The 19124-nt window shown below is 37.4% G+C and overlaps 3 protein-coding genes across 6 annotated transcripts; 2 read left to right on the top strand and 1 right to left on the bottom strand.

Moving 5' to 3' along the window:
• Window positions 760–1722, bottom strand: LOC109717043 (O-methyltransferase ZRP4-like). The gene has a single exon (XM_020242695.1). It carries the CDS (start codon window positions 1673–1675, stop codon window positions 935–937), a length of 741 nt encoding a protein of 246 aa, XP_020098284.1. The 5' UTR covers window positions 1676–1722; the 3' UTR covers window positions 760–934.
• LOC109717322 (proline--tRNA ligase, cytoplasmic-like) lies at window positions 1822–14634 on the top strand. 4 transcript variants are annotated; one of them, XM_020243046.1, is made up of 13 exons: window positions 1827–2406; window positions 3201–3249; window positions 3338–3420; window positions 3527–3619; window positions 4112–4162; window positions 4234–4287; window positions 4373–4426; window positions 4528–4588; window positions 4687–4760; window positions 10994–11068; window positions 12370–12497; window positions 13852–13911; window positions 14497–14634. In XM_020243046.1, exons 2-11 carry the CDS (start codon window positions 3219–3221, stop codon window positions 12388–12390), a joined length of 597 nt encoding a protein of 198 aa, XP_020098635.1. In that variant the 5' UTR covers window positions 1827–2406; window positions 3201–3218; the 3' UTR covers window positions 12391–12497; window positions 13852–13911; window positions 14497–14634. The 4 variants fall into 4 exon arrangements, with proteins under 4 accessions (XP_020098638.1, XP_020098636.1, XP_020098635.1 ...); XM_020243047.1 differs by lacking the exon at window positions 4234–4287 and having other exon boundaries at window positions 1826–2406; window positions 4331–4426; XM_020243048.1 differs by lacking the exon at window positions 4234–4287.
• LOC109717138 (leucine aminopeptidase 2, chloroplastic-like) lies at window positions 14376–15948 on the top strand. Its single transcript, XM_020242812.1, has 6 exons — window positions 14376–14405; window positions 14550–14691; window positions 14789–15014; window positions 15287–15413; window positions 15509–15604; window positions 15943–15948. The coding sequence occupies exons 1-6, from the start codon at window positions 14376–14378 to the stop codon at window positions 15946–15948; spliced, it is 627 nt and encodes a 208-aa protein (XP_020098401.1).

Here is a 19124-nt window from a genome sequence, read left to right as displayed (position 1 = left end):
GAGTCAAAATACTGGAGGTCATCGCTGAAGAACTGCAGAATCAGCTCTTAGCAAGCTTGAAGTTGTGGATTTTGAAGCAATTTATGGAAATTCGAGGGTAGAAAATGATATCCAAGGGTTCACTGTGAAGATGGAGTGAAAAGAGCTCACCAGGGTCACCCTCCATCTATTTATAGGCTGCTGGAAGAATAAAATAAGCCCCAAGAGAAGTAGCTGTAATCTGGTGTCCCTGCAGAAACGGGCGTTTCTGGGCGCCCGGAACAATGTTCGGGCGACCGAAACATCCAGGCTGCACAAATCATCCTCCTCGAATTCTCCGCTCGCGGTGTGCTGCGCCCGTAAATGGCTCCGGCGGACCTCACCTACCACCCTGCCACGTGTTGAAGCAAACGATATTCACGATGTAGAATTTCCGGACCCACTTCTGGGCGCCCGGAACATAGGATCCGAATTGGCTCCAGTTTCAGTTAAATTTAACACTCAATTCTGGGCGACCTAAACCATGTTCTGGGTGCCCGAATCTGGCAAAACTCCAGTTTTGCTTATTTAAGTGCGCCGAGTCCAATTCTGCATCCAATTAGTGCAGAATTGACTCCGACTCAGTCCGACACTCTCCAGAGATGTCGACCAGTCACTAATACTGAAGCCAATCCTACCCAAAGCTCAGGAACATTACAAAGAGGGCCGCGGGACGTCGTCCGTCTCGCCCGAGGCCGTCCGCGGAAACCATGTGGAACTGTGGAAAGGCGCGGCGTTGGAGGCTCCAAAATTTCACCCATGCATTTTAAACAAAAGAGCTTCGAGTTCCCAGCTTCTCGAATTACAAGTAGTATTAATTTTGCAGTAGTGTGGTAGTAAAAAAAAAAAAAAAAAAAAAACAGGAGCGGAATTTTATTTTCACCTTCAACATCACAGCATCCGCCGGAGGAACGCGCTAGAACATGCTGCCCGCAACAAACTCCACGGGCCCATCCGCCGGCAGTCCCTGGACCACCTGAGGCAGCTCAAGAACCGCACACTTGACGTGCGGAAACGCCTCCGCGATGGCGCGGGCGGCAGCGCCGGTCCCCCCGCCGACGTCGACCAGCGACCGCAGCCCGCGAAAGACATGCCCGCATTTCCTGACCACCACGTCCATTATGAACCTCCCGTCCGCCGCTATCCCCTCGTTGAACTCCGGGTTGCAGCTCGTCACGCCCCAGAAATCTTCGCCATGCACCGCCTCGAACGGCGTCACGATGCCGTCGGCTGCTTTAAACCAGTCTCCTACGTGCAGGGACGGCACCGTCTGCACCGGGTCGAGAATCGCGCGCACGAACGGCGCGAGGCTGCGGTGGCCTCCGGCGTCGTCGACGAGCAGGCGGGACGTCGGCGTGAGGCCGTACAAATCCTCCTCCTCCCCGCCGGCGGCGGCTTCCGACGTCTGCCTCGTGAAGATGCGGGAGAAAGCGAGCATGCGCATGAGGCGGCGGAGCTGCGGAAGTCTGGCGGCTGGGAGGTTGAGCGCGGCGACGAGGTCGGGGACGGAGGTGGGGCCGCCGTGGCGGTGGATGGCGTCGGGTATGCCGAGCTCGACGGCGCACTTGAGCGACATGGATTTGAGGAAGACGAACAGGTGGTTCCATAAGTCGGATTGAGCCGCGATGAGTAGATCGTCGTCCCAGTACTGCTCCATGATTTGTTGCTCCAACAATATATTCTACTCGTCGGTGTTTCTTAATTAAATATCTATAAACTCTAATGAATCCCCGTTCCTTTTTGCCACGTGTCTAATTTTCCTTAATCCAGGCTAATTCAATCCACGTCATCGAGCCACTTCAGATCCCATTCATTCCTTCGCTCCCGTCTCTTCGATCCTCCTCAATTTCCACCGCTTCGATCCCTGCCCCGCCTCTTCGAACCCTCCCCACAGCCGCCGCTTCGATCCCTCCTCCGCCTCTTCAATCCCTCCTCCGCCTCTTCGATCTCTCTCTACGCTTCATCATCTGGCGATTCCTCCGCCTTTTTCGTCATTTCTTTTTTTTTTTTTCTCTCCGCCTTGCCCCCCGTCCCTCTCTTTCTCTCTCCCCCTCCGTTCCCGCCTCTCATCTCTCTCCGATCTCCCCGTCGAGATCCGCGGCGCGATCCACGGCGCGATCTTCGCCAGGATTCGCAGCGGGGGAAGAGGAAGGCGGTGTCGTTGAGGGGCTGGTGGTCGAGGGAGAGTGATATCTTCTTTTTCGATCCTTTCTCCAACGGCGAGCGATGGCGATGGGAGGGATCTTAGGGGCGAAGATGAAGAGAACGATGACAATGATGAGAACGTAGGGGAGGAAGAGGACACGTACTTGAGCGACGGTGTAGAAGAGGAAGACGACGACTCGACGTTATCGTGTTCGTTTGTGCGAATCCGATCTCGTATTAGAGGTATTTAATATGATTTTTTATTTTTTTTTCGGTGTAAACCCTAATTGTTAGTGTAACTCGAGAGGGGCAATATGAGGTGGCGGCTCCATCATAGCATTTTTGATATTTAGAATCAGTTTCTCAGTTTACATTATATGCATATTTTGCTTTTTCCCCAATTAGAATGATTTTGGATCTGTTGTTTGAGATTTTGCCATTTTTAATAGTAAATTGATTATGTAGAATGACTTGAATGCCGTATCCTCTGATTTCTGTGGCTTTTCGAGTTTGAATCACTAATTGTATTATTTATCTGTCACCAGCATAATTGTATTGATCTATGAGCCATTTTGATTTTGCTGCTCAACCTTTCAAAATTTTGATTTTACTACTTAATATTTTAATTTGTGTGATTTGATTTAGTCAACGATACTTTGACTTCAAAATTTGAATGCGTCGTCTATCTTTACAAGTTTAATTAGTATATTTCATGCAATTCTCACAACTATAAATTTATTAAAGTAATTAGCTTAAATTTTTGAAGTAAAAGTGTTGTTGACTGACTCAAATCAAATAAATTGAAAGGTTGAGTAGTAAATTCAATTTGAAAGGTTAAATAACTAAATCAAAATGGTCCATAATTTAGCTAAGTTTTATTTGTTTTTACCTTTGCTTAATCATGAGTATATTGCTTAGATAGTTTACACAATAAATTGTTACGCCGATAATTCTTTTATTAATATTTATTGATAGTTTGTGTGTCAGTTCATGGTGTAAACTATCATACATATAATAATTTGTTGTTATAACTCTAGGGATTCTTGGCTGTAGCTATGGCGACGAATAATGCTAAGGCATCGAATGGTATGTTCAAATCACTTCACAATTTTGTTTAGCTTGCTTTCAAATGGTTTCTTGACATTCAAAGCTGACAAGGAATGAATGCTATCAGCAAAAAAGAAGGAAGTGAAAAAAGAAACAAAGCTTGGTTTGACCTACAAGAAGGATGAGAATTTTGGAGAGTGGTATTCAGAGGTATGCTGGATGGGGAATTTGTTTGCGTTTCCTTTATCGCTTTGATTCATTTTCATGTATATTTTTGTTTAAAGGTACATCCGTAATAAGATGGTTTGCTTTTCAGGTTGTTGTTAGCAGCGAAATGATTGAGTACTATGACATCTCTGGTTGTTATATCCTGAGGCCATGGACAATGCCAATCTGGGAAACATTACAAGTTAGTTATGTTGATTTTGCCTCTTAAAGTCCGCTTTCCATAGTTCTAATTCTTTAGCCACTTCTGCTTTTTCCCCCCTTTATTGTCCTATGCAATTTCTTTCCTTCCATTTCTTACCATAGTTTTTTTTCTTACGCTGATCTTTTTTATTTTGCCAAATTTAATATCTGAACATGTGTAGTTTTTTTGGTAGCTTGCGCTTCTGTAGGACCTAAAGAGTTAAGGACCAAACTTTGTTATGCATGTCCTCTGATTTACTATGTTGACAAAAACTTCCATCTTTTTTAATTGTTTTGCAATTATGAAGCTCTTGGTTTCTTTAGATGCAATCTAAACTGATCATGTTTCTTCGAATAAGAACACGGTGCTGTTATCATCTCATCACCATTGCGCAATTTTTTTTTTATGGTACTGCTTGCGAACATCTTAAATATACTTCTCATTTTTTGAAGATAACATCCGAAATTTACTTGAAATTTTGTTTTCGATTAGACCAAGTCGAGGAGGCATGTTCTTCAAGCACCCAATGAATCAAAAAAAAAGGTACACTTCTTTTATTAACACCTCAAATAATTGATTAGTGATTGTGCTCTTTTTGTCATTTGTATGAGCTGAATATCAAATTTACATGCTATGATCATCCTGCTGTGTTGACGGTCGAAGCTCAGGTTAGTAGGTAAAGTTTGTTTTCACTCATTTTTGTTTGGTTAGATGATCTCACTTGCTGGAAAAAAACAACACTTTCATGCTCAGGCAAATTATGTTGGGCACTTCGGAGGTGCATTGAGTAAAAATCTTCTGTTGAAGGTAAATATTCCTGTTCAAAACCAAAAAAAAGTGCAATTTGTAATATCTATAACCAAGAATTTGTCTTTTTGAAATCATGTCTTGATGTCTTTGACTTGCAGGACAAGAAGAACAGATTTTATATTGTTTCTGCTCTTGCAGGCACAAAAGTTGACTTAAAAAGTAGAAAATTTCTTTTACCCTCTTAATTCTGGATAAAATATTTCATTATTTAAGTTGGAGATGTTGTTAACTTTGATTAACCTTTTTTTAACGAACAGTACTATCGCAAAGGCTTGGGTTGGGATGCGAATGGCTCCAGGCTCCAGAGGAAGCATTGCAAGAAGTACTTCAGGTGGTTATCCCAGATATATCCTGTATTATCAGATTTTCATTGCAACCAATTTATTTTTTGCATACATTAATTTTATATTTTATGAATTAGATATTTACTCTGTTCTTTAAATTATCAACTATCTTTAAATTATCAATTTTGTTACATTTACTGATTACTGCTTTTTCTTAGTGTTAACATTTGCAGGTATTTTTTGACTGCTACCACTCAAAATTTCGTTGTATCTATGGTTGCCCCTATTGCCGTTGCTTTAGCTGCTTTTGTTTTTATTTATCTGTTATTCACATTTTTTATATTTTTTTTATGTATTTACTATTTTTTCTCTCTTTAGCATCTTTCACAAGATTTCTTATGTATTTACTATTTCTTCTCTTTTTATCTATGCATCAAAATTTTTTCTCCTATAGTCCTTTTTTCAGTCTCTTTGTTTGTTCTTTATAAAAAGAAAAATTATTGTAGAAAAATTAAAGTTAAATATTGAATTATATCTACCCGCCGTATCGCGCGGGTCGCTACACTAGTATAAGTATGAAATATAGTTCTTTACCATTTTTTTATATTATTAGGTAGTGTGTGGTTGGGGGTTAGAGGAGAGGATAAGGAGGTTATCCTCCAATTAACCTCAAACACGAATTTAGGGAGGTGGGGTTTGTTAATCCCATCCTCAAAGGGTTATTTAGAATAATTATTGATTGCTGTATTTCTGGAATGACTAGATATATTTTAAAGAGAATCAAGATACCATTTTTTATACTTAATTTATAACAACACTTACAAATACTGTAAATATTTTTTTATTTCCAAATTTTTTTTTTTATTATTGAAGAAAAATTTGTGGTGTTGTCAAAATCATCTTATTTGAAAGATATTCTTATCTGTGATCACATCCTCTAAAAACGTGCCTTTTAGGATCCACAGGAGAGAAGAATTTTAGTAAGAAATTTAATATAGAGTCAATAATTGTTATGATACTGAACTGATTTCAAAGAATAATTTTAATATTGTTGGTTGTATGGAACATCCACATGACTAATAATTAAAGGTACTAGTATAGTGACCCGCGCGATGCGGCGGGTAGATAATATTCAATATTTAACGTTAGTTTTTCTACTATAATTTTTTCGTTTTTCAGTTAGGTAGGTCTCCAAGAAAAAAGTTACAGTTAGCCTTGCACACGTGAAACATGATTATAGACATTAATGAAATTTTATCTTATAAATTATACTTTGTAATATATAAGATGCAAAATATAATGAAGCATGACAACAACGATGAACAAATCATCGATAGGTTTTTATCCATTAAATTAACATTCATTTAATTATTAATCGTTGTTTTTCAATACTCTAAAAAAAATCTATATATTCGTTTATAAATATTAATATTAACAGTATTTTCTATAAGACAACAAAAAATACTCAAAAATTATAAATTTATAGAGTTTCCAATTAGACCTAATTGTAAAATTTTATTAGGCAAAATGCTCTCTCTCTCTCTCTCTCTCTCTCTCTCTCTTTCACATACAGAAACAAAAAGGTAAGGTAATAATTCATATTTGTAGTTTTTATATTTTTTTTGACTATTCAAACATTTAATAGAAATGAAATTAATAAATCTTACAGATTTCTCTTATTAGGTAGGAGATTCTGAAATATTGCTATATATGGATGGAAAAATATCTATTATGAAAAAAATAACAAAGTGCATAGATCAGAGCTGCAAAATTTTTTTTTTTTTTGCTGCAATTTACGTCATATGCACAAAATCAGAGGCAAACAATTACAGGTCAACCACATACAAGCAATGAATTCCTAATAAAAAAGATTAACATTAGTTTAAAATATATTATATAGTGAAAAATAGGAGAAAATAAACAAAGCATTAAATTCAAATAAAAAAGAACCGTCAATATAATTAATCATTGCAGGCAGAAGCAGTCAATTCCTGAAACAAAATAAAAATATTCAATAAGATAAATCTACAATCTTTGTATTATATCTACTGTAATTATATTCGATCACACATTAATTTTGCTAAACATTCGAACTATATATATACTCTTTTCTTTCCATATTTGAAATGAGTCCAAGAATACGAAATTAGATAATCATAAAATAGTTATTTGCTATGCATATTCATATAGTTGAACTGAAAACTACTTGAATTCCTAAAGCGGAATAAATTGTCAAAACTAATATAAAATATAGATAAAGATGAAAACAACAATTAAGTAACATTCAAAATAGATAAAAAAAGTTAGGTTGTAGAAACAAACCATGAAAATAAATATCATGACTATTAAAGATTGTTGACTTATGAATACGCAGTCCACTCTCCACCCCTAATACCGCTTACTGCTGTACCTACAAAATAGTTACACAACAATCAAAAATTCACTTTAACCCGATTAAAAAATTAATTCACAATGAGGTCTCTAAAATTACTGAAACAAAATTACTGAATATATTGAAAATTTCAGTCAATGTTTCGCTTCTGCAGCCGATACACCAACCCTCTCTTTCAAAGTGATCTTGGTTGTGTTGAGTCGACGCAGTGGCCGAGGCGGCTGCTGCTGCAGCGGCGGAGGTGGTCAAGGAAGGGACTTCCGAAGGCGTCGAAGGTGAGCGAGAAACGGTGAAGGGGCAAAGAGGGTGGTGGTGAATAGATGGACAAAAGGAAAAAAAATAGAGAGAAGGAAATGGAGGGGCGGATGGAAAGAACCCGAAAAATCTCTTGAGTAGACAACCGACTTTGCATTATTTACACGGAGGATACAAATTTAATTTTTTAAAATACCTAAGAACAAATACCGAAATTATTGGACACTTATTATTGTATTTTTTTTAAAAAAAAATTGTCTTATGTGAAACGTTACATATATAGAATCATCCAACATTTATGGGCTCCTCAATAAACTTTCAAATATTTTTCATTTCACTAAACATTATTATTTAATGCGAATGTTTGAAATGACGTAGCATTTATGGGCTCCTCAATAAACGTCTAAATGTTTCCTATTATGCTAAACATTATTATTTAGTGGGTTTCGTGAATAGGTGAACGAAAGAAAAAAAAAAAATAGAGAGAAGGAGATGGAGGGGCGGATGGGAAGAACCGAGAAGTCTCTTGAGGAGATAATCGACTTTGCATTAATTACACGGACGATACAAATTTAATTTTTTAAGACACTTAAGAACAAATACCTAAATTATTGGACATGTATTATTGTATATTTTTTTAAAAAAAATTTGTCTTTATGTGAAACGTTACATATATAGAAACACCTTAGCATTTATGGGCTCGTTAATTAACTTCCAAATATTTCCTATTCCACTAAACATTATTATTTAGTGTAAACGTTGGAAACGACCTAGTATTTATGGGCTCCTCAATTAACGTTCAAATATTTTTTATTCTGCTAAACATTATTATTTAGTGGACCCCACTAAAGAAATATATTCTGTACATTTACAGAAGAGATGGGTCCCACTTTTTTTCTAAAATAAGGAAAAAGCTTGAATCCCACGGGGATTCATAATAGTTTATAGATTATACTTAAAACTTTTAATTATAATGTATATAAAAATATTCTAATAGATATTTTGATTGTATTTTTTTAGTTATAATTTCTCCAATCCCTTCTCTTTAGGCTATCTTTTCTTATGCATGGAGCGTTCATCTTTCCTTTCTTCCAAGCAAGCCGCCTATAGAAGGATTAATCTGCTGTGCTTTTTGGCTTTCGTTGATTATTATGCCGGAGAGTGATGTTCCCGGGCAAGCCATTAATTATTTAATTAGTTAATCAATTATAAAAATAAATTAATTATTATGTAAATACTTATTAATTTAATTATTTAATAATTAATTTGTTAATTATTTAAAAAAATTTAATTATATTAATTAATAATATTTTATAATAATTTATAACTTAATTAGTATAGGAATAAGATAGAGGATAATTTATTCTACTTAATGGGTGGAACTACTATTCTTCTCTCTTAACAAGTGATTTCGAAATAATCGGTTAAGAGAAGGATAGTAATTCTTATTATCTCTTTATCTCTTGAACCAAACATGACCTTGATGAATGTTTCAAAACTCGAGAACCAGTTCAAATCAAATAAGATGTTGCATCATGGTGTTAGATGTATGCCCTATAAGCCAACCAGGCCGACACATGTATTCTTTCTAGGACATAAATTTGTATTTGACTTTTAAATATTATGAATAACTTTGGGTTTTTATTTCCATTCATGTTGTGTATGTGTCCATGAATCGTCCAAGGAATTAATAAGATGATGACATATATTCTCAAGTGTTGAGAATTTGAGACATGTGTCATTGGTGATTAATTCCTAAATGCTCCCGATCAATGGATCATCACGGGGACGGTGATTGATCCGATGAGATTGGTGCATAAGTCGCTTCCCTTTCAGGGTAGACGAGTTTCGAGTTGACAGTGTGGGGACACTGAAGCGAATATGCAGGTGGTTGTTAGAGAACAAGGGTACCGAGCGTGGACCAACACGAGAAGTCACTTGATGTCTACTCACTCGTCAGTGACTTACTCAATTGTTGCATAGTGTGACTGGTCCTTTGACCTGCGGTGCCTCGGCTATTCACAATGAGGTTACTGTATTTGACTGTACATACACTTGGTCCCTAGCCATTCGGGTCCTTCGGCTATGTTGGCTACAGTAGGTTCATAGTAGGAATAGGGTGCGCACTTAGATGAATCTATCTCCCTTGGTAATAGGGGTGTTAGTCCTATTGATTTTATGATCGAGTTTAGAAGACCTTGGCCAGGGCAGAATAAATAGCGGAAAAGGGTTTCCGATATTAGAAACTCGAGTCGAATAAATTAACATATGACGACGATGGGGTTTGACGAGTTATTCCATAGCCTCCGTTAGTCGGGACCCATGATAGAAGGATTGTATTCACACGGTAACTGCACACATACACCAAAAGAGACTTTTGGTGGCAATTATTTAGCGGTGATTATCAAACGGCCGCTATTACTATTATTTTATTACCCTTTGGCGGCAATTATTTTCAAATATATAGTTTTAACCTACTAATTTTATATATTAAATAATCCTAACCCAACCTAAACTAACCCAACCACGCCGAACCCTCGCCTCTCTCTATCGCGAGCGTATCTCCCCCCCGCCCCTCTCCTCTCGATCGAAGCTCCCCCGCCCCTCCTCTCTCGATCCAAGCTCCCCTCCCCTCCCACTCTCTCTCGATCTAAGCTTGTTCGCCTTATTGCGAGTTCCGAGCTCCTCCAAACCTAGCCCTCGTTGTCCTAGACGCCGAAGACGAAGAAGACGACGAGGTCCTCCAAACCCTAACCCCTCGTTGTCCTACGACGCTGCCATAGCCAGGAGCCCGAGCTCCTCCTCCACCGCCCTCCGCCACGCCCCTCTCCCCCAGTCCTCCGCCTCCGCGCGGCGGCGTCCCGCCTCCTCGCCCCGCCGTTAGGGTCTGGGACCCCTGCAACCTCCTCCTCCGCCCCCCCGCGCCCCCGACGCAGCCGCGAGGTCCTCCTCGTCGCCCACGCGAGTGCGGGCACGGAGCTCCCGCGGGAGCTCGTCGGAGGCGCCGCCCGGCGCCGAGCTCACCGCCGACGCGGCGGCGCCAGCACGAGCCCTCGCGGTGCTCCTCGACTCGCGGGGTGAGGTTCAGCGCCGTGTGCTCGTCGCCGTTAAATCGAGCGAGGGCTACGGTACATTAGTTTGCCAGGTAATAACCTAATAATAGCAGAGTTTTCATTATTAGGTGGATCATTATTCATGAGCATAGAATTCATCTGCATTGTCCAATTTCTAATTTAATTCTGGGTTTTTGTGATTTTTCATTTTAAATTTAACCAGTTTCTTTTAGTTCTTGGATGTAATAGATGCCTAAATCTGATAATATGGTTGCTGCAGTATTTAATGTGTGTGGCTGAGATTGATTGCATTATCCAGTTTGTTCAAGAATTATGTGTTTCAGAATGTTCATACTTATAACAATGATATGTATCATAACTAGTCGGTGTTTCATTATATAGCTCCATCAGGTGCCCCACATAAAATATTTTCACTTTAGAGAACTATTTTAATTACACCTAAGTTCTACTTTAAGGTGTTCTCCTGCGACACCACCTTTTTTTTTTCATTTGCTCATGCTAATTATCAGCATGCTCATGACTATTTGTTCTATAACCATGTCTAATTTCTTCCACCTAGGGATGGACCTACGGCTTGGATGGAGTACTTCTCAAAGCTACTCGGATATCAGGAATTAAACTCTTCAATAAAAATGTATGATGCATTTTTACTAGATTTCCGCAACTATTGTTTGATCTGTAGTTCAATAAGATAAATTATTATTGTTTTCTTTTTCCTTTCAAGGGCAGAACTTTGGACTAAAATAGATTAATGTGGGTACTTGGGGCCCGTTTGTATTAGTACAAATTTAGACCAGAAAATCCTGAATCAACAAGATATCACCGAAGACATAGTGGGAAAAGAATGGCCGGGGAGTTTTTCAAACTTGTTGAGTATGAACGGAATTGATACTTTGCTTAAACATGTTTGCAGACGTGAATACACCATTGAATGTAATTGGAAGATTAGGATTTGACTCGTGGTTATACGCTCCTATTTTTGAATCAAAATCATGGGACTAGATGATTTCAGACTGTTATTTGAAAATAATTTCTGTGATTTTCATTTCAGACCTATAACTTTTCTAACGAGACATTTCGTAAACTTACCGATCATATCTAAGAACTTAATGTTTGATACATAAAGTTTCAAGTTCGAAATCTAGTTGTATTATATTTCTAGCTGAGCTTATTTTAAAAAAGAAAGAACGTATGTAAAATGCTATTTCTCTCTCTCTCTCTCAAAAAAAAAGGAAAGATAGTTCCAGTACCTGCTATTTGGGTTAACTTCCTTTTGCCAACATAACCTTATCATTTGTAGATTCAAATTGCTCACGGCAAAGCAAACTTTCTTTTACTAATGTAGCATTTACTGTTTGAGATCCTAAAGCAAATTTATTAAGCTTTCAATTTTAGTCATTTTGCATCCATTTTTTCATATATTGATGTGATCCTGTTCCTTATTTCCTTGACAGATGCATATCTTTTGTATTCAGAAGCTTCAGTCTGACAAGATTTGTCTTCTAAGTTCTAACTATATGTTGTTCTTTAAACTCCTACGACTGCTTAGCTGAAGAGTAACACCCAAATGAATCTAGATCAAGGATGTTTCTCTAGTGCGACTTTTGTTATTCTAGTTCGGTAGTTCCTGAATTTGCTGTACATATCTTTAGATGGTTCAAAAGTAATCCCTACAAATATAGGCAAAAGTAGACTATGGTGGAAAATTTGTAGTCATATGGGACAAATATCTGATCATGTTATAATTTTCTCCATTGGAAGGATTCTTTTGCTACCTCTGCATCTATGTAGGTTATAAGTTTATTACACCATCATATCATCATATTGCCTAAGCAAACTCTTTGTCTTAACATTCTGCACCTGGTATATGGCATTGTTGAATTTTTTTCCTTTTGTGTTATGATAAATAATAAGGTTTTCTACCATCTTGTTCAGATCTCTAAAAAAGGAGTATGATGACTTGAACTCTAAAACTCTTGAAGCAGAGAAAGAGGTAAAATTGGTGCAGATGAAAATACAAGATACTAAAGCTCACCTGTCAAAGCTTCAAAAAGATATGGATGGTAAATTCACCAACTAGGAGTCATATATGCATTCTTCGTCTTTTCTTATCTCTATTTCCTGTACATCACAAATGAGTGTAACTTCACTTGGCAAAGTTTGTTTTATTTATTTTATCTTCTTTACTTTGTCATCTGTCTCATGTTGTTTTTGCATCAGTATGGAAGATTGTTAACCTCAATGAGAGATGCTACCATTTAGCTCCTTGATTTCATACATATCCTTAATGAGATATATTACAGTTTCGCTTACTTTAAAACCTCAAAGACTAGTTGGCCAGTAGGGTGATGGTACCTTATTGTTTGAGCATGGGCTGTGCAGAAAAGGAGCGTCCCCTACGAGGAAAAAGATTTTTATAAATAATGCTTTGAGATCTCATTTGATACTGCTCACATTTTTCTTGTTTTTCTTGTTTTTCTCTGAAACTTAAATTGTATATAATTGAATGCACGAGCCGATGGTGGATTATTTACAATCTATACTCTATACATCTACTGGGTTTGTTTTCCTGCTAAAGTAGAATATTTAGTGAAAAATTTTGGTTGTTATCACAACCAAAGGGGCCAATGGTTCTCATGTGCAAGGCTTAAGTTCTCGTGTTCTCTCTTTTTTTTTTTTTAAATTTTTAAATAGTTTAATTATTATATATTTCATTATTCTTGTAATTTGTTTATTATTAGACCCAAAAAATCCATATTGGTCGGATGGATTTGGGCAGATAATGGGGCACTGTTCATGATTAGCAAGTCCATTAGTAGAGATTGATCTCATCTTTCGGATGGATGATGAGTCAAATGACCTGAAAATGAGTTGAGGTGTATGTAATTTTATATTTCTTGATATTACTTGTTGATAGCCATTCATATAAATGAACAGAACAGTGATTGCATGTCATCTTTAGATAAGGATGTCATAGCTGTGTTTCTTACATTGATTGGGACAAAGTAGGTGATGTGGTGGCACATAGATCTTGTAAATAAGATATTGATATCTCTCTGCACAAGCCACTATCAACTTTTCAAGTGTTGCAGGTAACAAAGTCACCTGGATTGGCCCCTTTGGTGGTTTGCTCTCTCTTTCCATTGCTTTTTTTTTAATTTCTTTCTCATTTCTCATTAACTTATTTGCTTTACTAACAGTAATCTTCGGCTAATCTCAGCGGAATTTTTTAATTCATAACTTGTTTTAACTTCACACTTCATCTGGTACAGTGACATGTTTCATGATCATGCACCTATTTATGTAATTGGAAACTTTTAACTTATGACCTGTAGCAGAAATATTGCTTTTCCATGCTCTATTTTATTCTTGTGAAACACAATTTGAGCAATTGCTAAACACCAACAATGACTACAGGATAAGAAAAGCGTCGAAAGGAACACTGCAGCTGAGCTAAGCTACTGAAGATTTTCAAAGGTGAGGAGGATTTGGAGTGTTGTGTACTTTTTTAAATTGAAATTAGCTGAAAATGTTTACGGGTGCGCCAACGGTAAGCCTAACATAAAAAATTCGTCATTAATGTCGCAATTGGGATTCTTAAGCACAGTAGAGTTAAAGACCGAAACACCTAACATAATAAATTCGTATAACTCAATGTTTTCTCATGAAAACCAGCAATTCCTTACCTCAGCTGAAATGTGTATTTTGATGTTCTGGCCTCATACTAAACTTTGATAGTTTTATTCATTAAAATCCTCCTATTGCTTCCCACTAAAGCAGAAGCTTTAAATTGAAGTTTGTTTTGGGGCTTAGAAGCTAATTTTCACTCCTGCTAGAATAAAACTTGTTAACATTTGCTTCTCTAATGCTTGGCTACTACTTTTTGGAGTAGAGAAGTTGTTTAATAAACTAGTCTAGAATGGCCCTTAAATTCAAATATGATGGAAGATCTCTTCATAGGCTTTGCTGAAGTAAGATAATCAGCTGATCAAAAGGTGTCTTTGTTATTATTAGATTGATTAGAGGACCCACTCTATATATCTAATTTCAAATAATTTCTAGGAACTGTGCTTGGACTGTATGAAGACAACAGGTTTAAATCTGACTCGAAAAAGACACAACTCAAAGCAGTGGATATTATTGGCTTGGGTTCTGGACCAGAGTTGGACAAGAAACTCAAGTATGCAAGTGATGTTTGTACTGGAGTAATTTTTGGAAAAGAGCTTGTAAATGCACCAGCAAATGTTCTTACCCCTGGTTAGTAGACTTTGGATCCTTTTAATTTTCCCAGATTTGACTTCATTCCTAGAACTTGGAAATTGATGTTTCTTATAGTAACCTTTCTTGCCTTCAGGTGTACTTGCGGAAGAGGCTTCAAAAGTTGCTTCCTCGTATAGTGATGTTTTTACTGCAAATATACTAGACGTGGAGCAATGCAAGGAGCTAAAGATGGGTTCATACTTGGGTGTTGCTGCAGCATCTGCGAACCCTCCTCGTTTTATCCATTTGTGTTATAAGCCTCCAGGTGGTGATGTGAAAAGAAAGCTGGCTATTGTTGGGAAAGGTTTAACATTTGACAGGTAAATGTCCTTACACAAGAATTTAACATCTTTAAGTATATTTCTTGATTCCAAGAAGTTAAAGCAAGAAAAGTTGTTTTTTCTCTTTCATTCTGTGCAATTGTAAGCTTTTGCCAGTAATGCCAGAGTCACGGAGGTTATCTTTCTAAATCATATCTTTCCAGATGCTGTATTTTGTGCTTTAATAATTTTTTTGCAGGATGTACATGCTTCTAGTGTAAAGCAAATAACTGAACAGGACTGATTAATGCTTCTTTCCTTGGTTATTGTAGTGGTGGTTACAACATAAAGACTGGGCCAGGCTGTTCCATAGAATTAATGAAATTTGATATGGGCGGCGCTGCTGCTACTTTTGGTGCAGCAAAAGCTATTGGTCAAATCAAACCTCCTGGAGTAGAGGTAACTGGGTTTTCCTTTTTCTCTCAAACATAATGTTTTCTAAGGCATCTAAAATTAGTTTTTCTCAACATGGCTAATGAGCGTTCTGTTTCCAGGTTCATTTTGTTGTTGCTGCCTGTGAAAATATGATAAGTGGCACAGGCATGAGACTTGGAGATATAGTTATAGCTTCTAATGGAAAAACAATTGAGGTATACCTATTTAAAAGATCAGCCTCATTTTGATATATTTTGTATGATTCAATTCTCTTTATTCATATTTTGGAAGGAAAAATGTCTAGAAATTTGCAGTACATGTATTGTTTTTTCCTCTTTGGTTACAACTAAATCCTGGGAAATTTGAACATGAAATTTGTCATGTTTCTCAAATATAGTGGCTGGAGTTTCTTTAGAAGTGCTATCTGAGTTGCTCTAAATCTTGAATTTTAGCTAGAAATCAAAGCTTTAAACTGAAGTCTCTGCTTTTGGCACCAAGAATTTCTGTTTGGCTTCATGCTTCAGTGAAAAGATTAAGAATCCCTGTTTGACAGATGTGACACTTAATATTACTGCTGCTAGATTGGTGTACTTACCATCTACACCTGTAAATTATTTACTATAGATCTGTTGATATGTTTTCCAGTAGTATTTTTACCTGTAAAAGTCTTACTATCTTTAAAGACCCTTTAACATCCTTTCCAGTACTATTTCACGTTTACCTACTACAGCACTTACTCGTTTAATTTGATTCTGAGGTTCCTAGGATAAACTGTATGTAGTTTTAGTTTCTCACCTCTAGATATTAATCTAACCTATTTGGTGATATTGGCCTGAAATTCTTTTCGCTGTTCTCATGTTCATTTTCAAATGTGCTTGTTTACTTAATTTGAATGCTATTGTTACAAAATGAAAAGAAAAGCTAGACCAAATCAGTACAACCTAACTTTCATATTTTTTAGAAATTTGATATGATGATTTTTATTTGGTAATTTTATATACTAATTTTATGACTTCTTTTTGGTTGATCCAGATCAGCTGGAGCTGCGAAAATTGAAGTGGGAAGCAAGGCATGCGGTGTTTATTATTTTTTTGCTACATTTTGAACAAGTATTTTTTGTTAGAACTTATGTTTGAAATTTAATTTGAATTCTGATATTGTAATTTGAGAGTTGAGACTATTTGTTATACAAATTATTAATGCTTTTTGGTTACTAATATTTTTTAATATTTCAATTCATTATAGTATTTAGTTGTTAATTAAGTATTTTAATATTAATTTAATTGCCGCTATAAGCTTTATTAATCAATCATTTAGTATGCTTTTTGCGGCAATTATAATTAATTGTAGCGGCATTTATAATAGTTATTATTGTATATTATTTAGCGGCATTTATAATAGTTGTTATTGCATACTATTTAGCGGCATTTATAATAGTCGTTATTGTATAATATTTAGCGGCATTTATTTGGATTTTTACCAACCGCCGGAATAAATGCCGCAAAATTTTAGCGACCCCCAATAGCGGCAATTGTTAAAATTGCCACAAAACATTTTAGCGGCAATTGTAATTGCCGCTAATTTAAAAAATAATCGCCGCTAAAACAGTAGTTTTGTTGTGAGTGGAAGCTAGTTTTTTCTCGAACAAAACCAACGGAAAACTTTTCTATGAATTTCTTTTTATATTTTTTTGAAAAAAAAAACAGCCCAATACGAAATAATCTTTTTTTCCAAAACAAAAAAAAAGCTAACCAATTTTTCTTGTAGCAATAATCTAAGAAAAAGTTGGTTCAAACAAACGGTAAAATACGCTACGCAGGGGGCTACGAAGATGTACACAACGAAACCAACTAAAGTCGGCAACGTATACACTGTACTAGAGAAAACACAGCGCCGAACTTCGTGGCCTGTAACGACTTCTTCGTATCCGGGGCCGCACTATCTAGTCCCCTGCGCCAACACATAAAGCACGGCCCAAATGCCCCCCCAACAAAAATGTCTCCATAGAGAGAAGCGAGAGAGAGCTGGAGCACGCGCGCAATCACAATGGCCACCGTCGTAACGTCGGAACCCTAAATTCCGCTCCGTGGCTGCTTCGCCGCCTCGCTCCCGCCGCCGCCGCCTCTTCCTCCTCAACTTTGCTCCGGCCCCCGCCACCCCTTCATCACCTCCGCCTCTCCTCCTCCGCCGCGCCGCATTTCTCCTTGGAATGCCGTACCGTTCTTCTTCTCCTTTCTTCTTCCTCAGGATTTGATTAATTGATCGTGTATTCGTGAATTTGGATTCGTGAATTTGGAGGATTTTGGTTTGGGATCGGAAGCGGGGCCTAAGGAGTGGCTGAGGGAGCCAGAAAGAAAAGGCGGCGAAGTACGTGTTGCGCCCATCGACGCCTCGCGCCAGACATCCTACGCAATAGCCATATCAATTACTCGTAAAAATCTCTCGTCCTCATCGATTGCTCAATTTTTTGTATCGCTTTTTCTATCGCCACTAATTCTTTTATTATCTTTCGAATTCGACCTACTTAAATGTAATTTGGTGGGAGTAAAGAATGTCTCCTCAATGAAACGAATCTCACTTCAGTGCAATTAGATATTAGTTGAATTATTTGGCAACAAATCAAAGCTTTGTGGAGCAAATTGCAATAGAAAATTTAGTTTTTTTTTTTTTTTTTTTTTTTTTTGTTATTTTTCGGCACTTTAGAATGTTGTTAGTGTTGAATGTCCTGGATGTTGCAATGGTGGCAGAGGCCGCAACCCGATTCAGAGCGGAGAAAACCAAAGAGGAGTTCGCAGCCTACTATAATTCGGCGGCGAGGACTGCGTGCCCAGACAGAGGAATTCGCTCGTTTGCCTTTCATCTCAAACAGGGGTCGAGGTTTGAGCCTCTTTCTTTTTCTCCATCTCTTCAAAAGTATTAGTGGCTCTCAAATCTCCCGACGGCTTCGCACTGCAGCTAGAAACCAGAAACTTCGTAATTGCAGATTCAGCTCCTGAGGCTATAACCTCATTTTGGTTTCTTGCCGCAATTGTGCAGCTCTAATGAAGAATGAGATATTCTGTTGCCGAAAGGTCAGAGTTTTTCTGTGTCACAAATAGCTAAAACGCTGACTTCTAGAATCACAAAAGAATATTCCCCTCATTGTCACCACGATATGGGCTTAATAACTAGTTCCAACATCCACACAAACGTTAATGCGGGGAAATATATTAACATTTAAATTTTAAAATTAAAAAATTTAATATTAATTTTAAGATTACAAATTATAAATTTTTAAAAACTTACAATTTACAATTAAATTTTAAAATTATATTAAAAATTAAATAGGGGAGCTAACCACTCCCCTAAAATCTTGTTTTGGGGTTAAGGCGGTATCCCCCTTGTAATAAGTGACTTCGTCCATGACAAAAAGAGGGCTGGCAAATGAGCGAGCCGGCTCGCGTTCGACTCGGCGTTTGACTCGATATTGGCTGCGCTCCAGCTCGCGACTCGAAATTAAATGAGCTGAGCTTGAACAGACAAAAAAGGCTTCGAAATCATTTCAACCGAGCTTGAGTATTATCTCCGGCTCGTTCGTAATTAAGGCTCGAAAGCGTCGCGAAAAGCTCGGAATATATATATGATGTAATATAGTAGTTTATGAGCTGCTATGCTAGATCGAAGTATAAGAAGATCGGTGCTTCGATTTTTTTATTCTTTAGATCAATCGCTTTAATCGTTTCTTATCTTTGATTA

Source organism: Ananas comosus, linkage group 11 (assembly GCF_001540865.1).
Source record: "Ananas comosus cultivar F153 linkage group 11, ASM154086v1, whole genome shotgun sequence".
NCBI lineage: Eukaryota > Viridiplantae > Streptophyta > Magnoliopsida > Poales > Bromeliaceae > Ananas > Ananas comosus.
Note: the sequence above shows the minus strand (reverse complement) of the source record. Positions and strands in the feature narration are given on the sequence as shown.

What these genes read in the sequence shown, in the direction of transcription:
- LOC109717043 (XM_020242695.1), bottom strand. Translation starts at nt 1,675, where the DNA reads ATGGAGCAGTACTGGGACGACGATCTACTCATCGCGGCTCAATCCGAC.
- LOC109717322 (XM_020243046.1), top strand. Translation starts at nt 3,219, where the DNA reads ATGGCGACGAATAATGCTAAGGCATCGAATG. An exon ending in CACAAAAGTTGACTTAAAAA is followed by an intron (nt 4,589 to 4,686) that starts GTAGAAAATTTC and finishes TTTAACGAACAG; the next exon opens with TACTATCGCAAAGGCTTGGG. An exon ending in CATTGCAAGAAGTACTTCAG is followed by an intron (nt 4,761 to 10,993) that starts GTGGTTATCCCA and finishes TCTTCCACCTAG; the next exon opens with GGATGGACCTACGGCTTGGA.
- LOC109717138 (XM_020242812.1), top strand. Translation starts at nt 14,376, where the DNA reads ATGGAAGATCTCTTCATAGGCTTTGCTGAA. An exon ending in AAAGGTTTAACATTTGACAG is followed by an intron (nt 15,015 to 15,286) that starts GTAAATGTCCTT and finishes TGGTTATTGTAG; the next exon opens with TGGTGGTTACAACATAAAGA. An exon ending in TCAAACCTCCTGGAGTAGAG is followed by an intron (nt 15,414 to 15,508) that starts GTAACTGGGTTT and finishes TTCTGTTTCCAG; the next exon opens with GTTCATTTTGTTGTTGCTGC.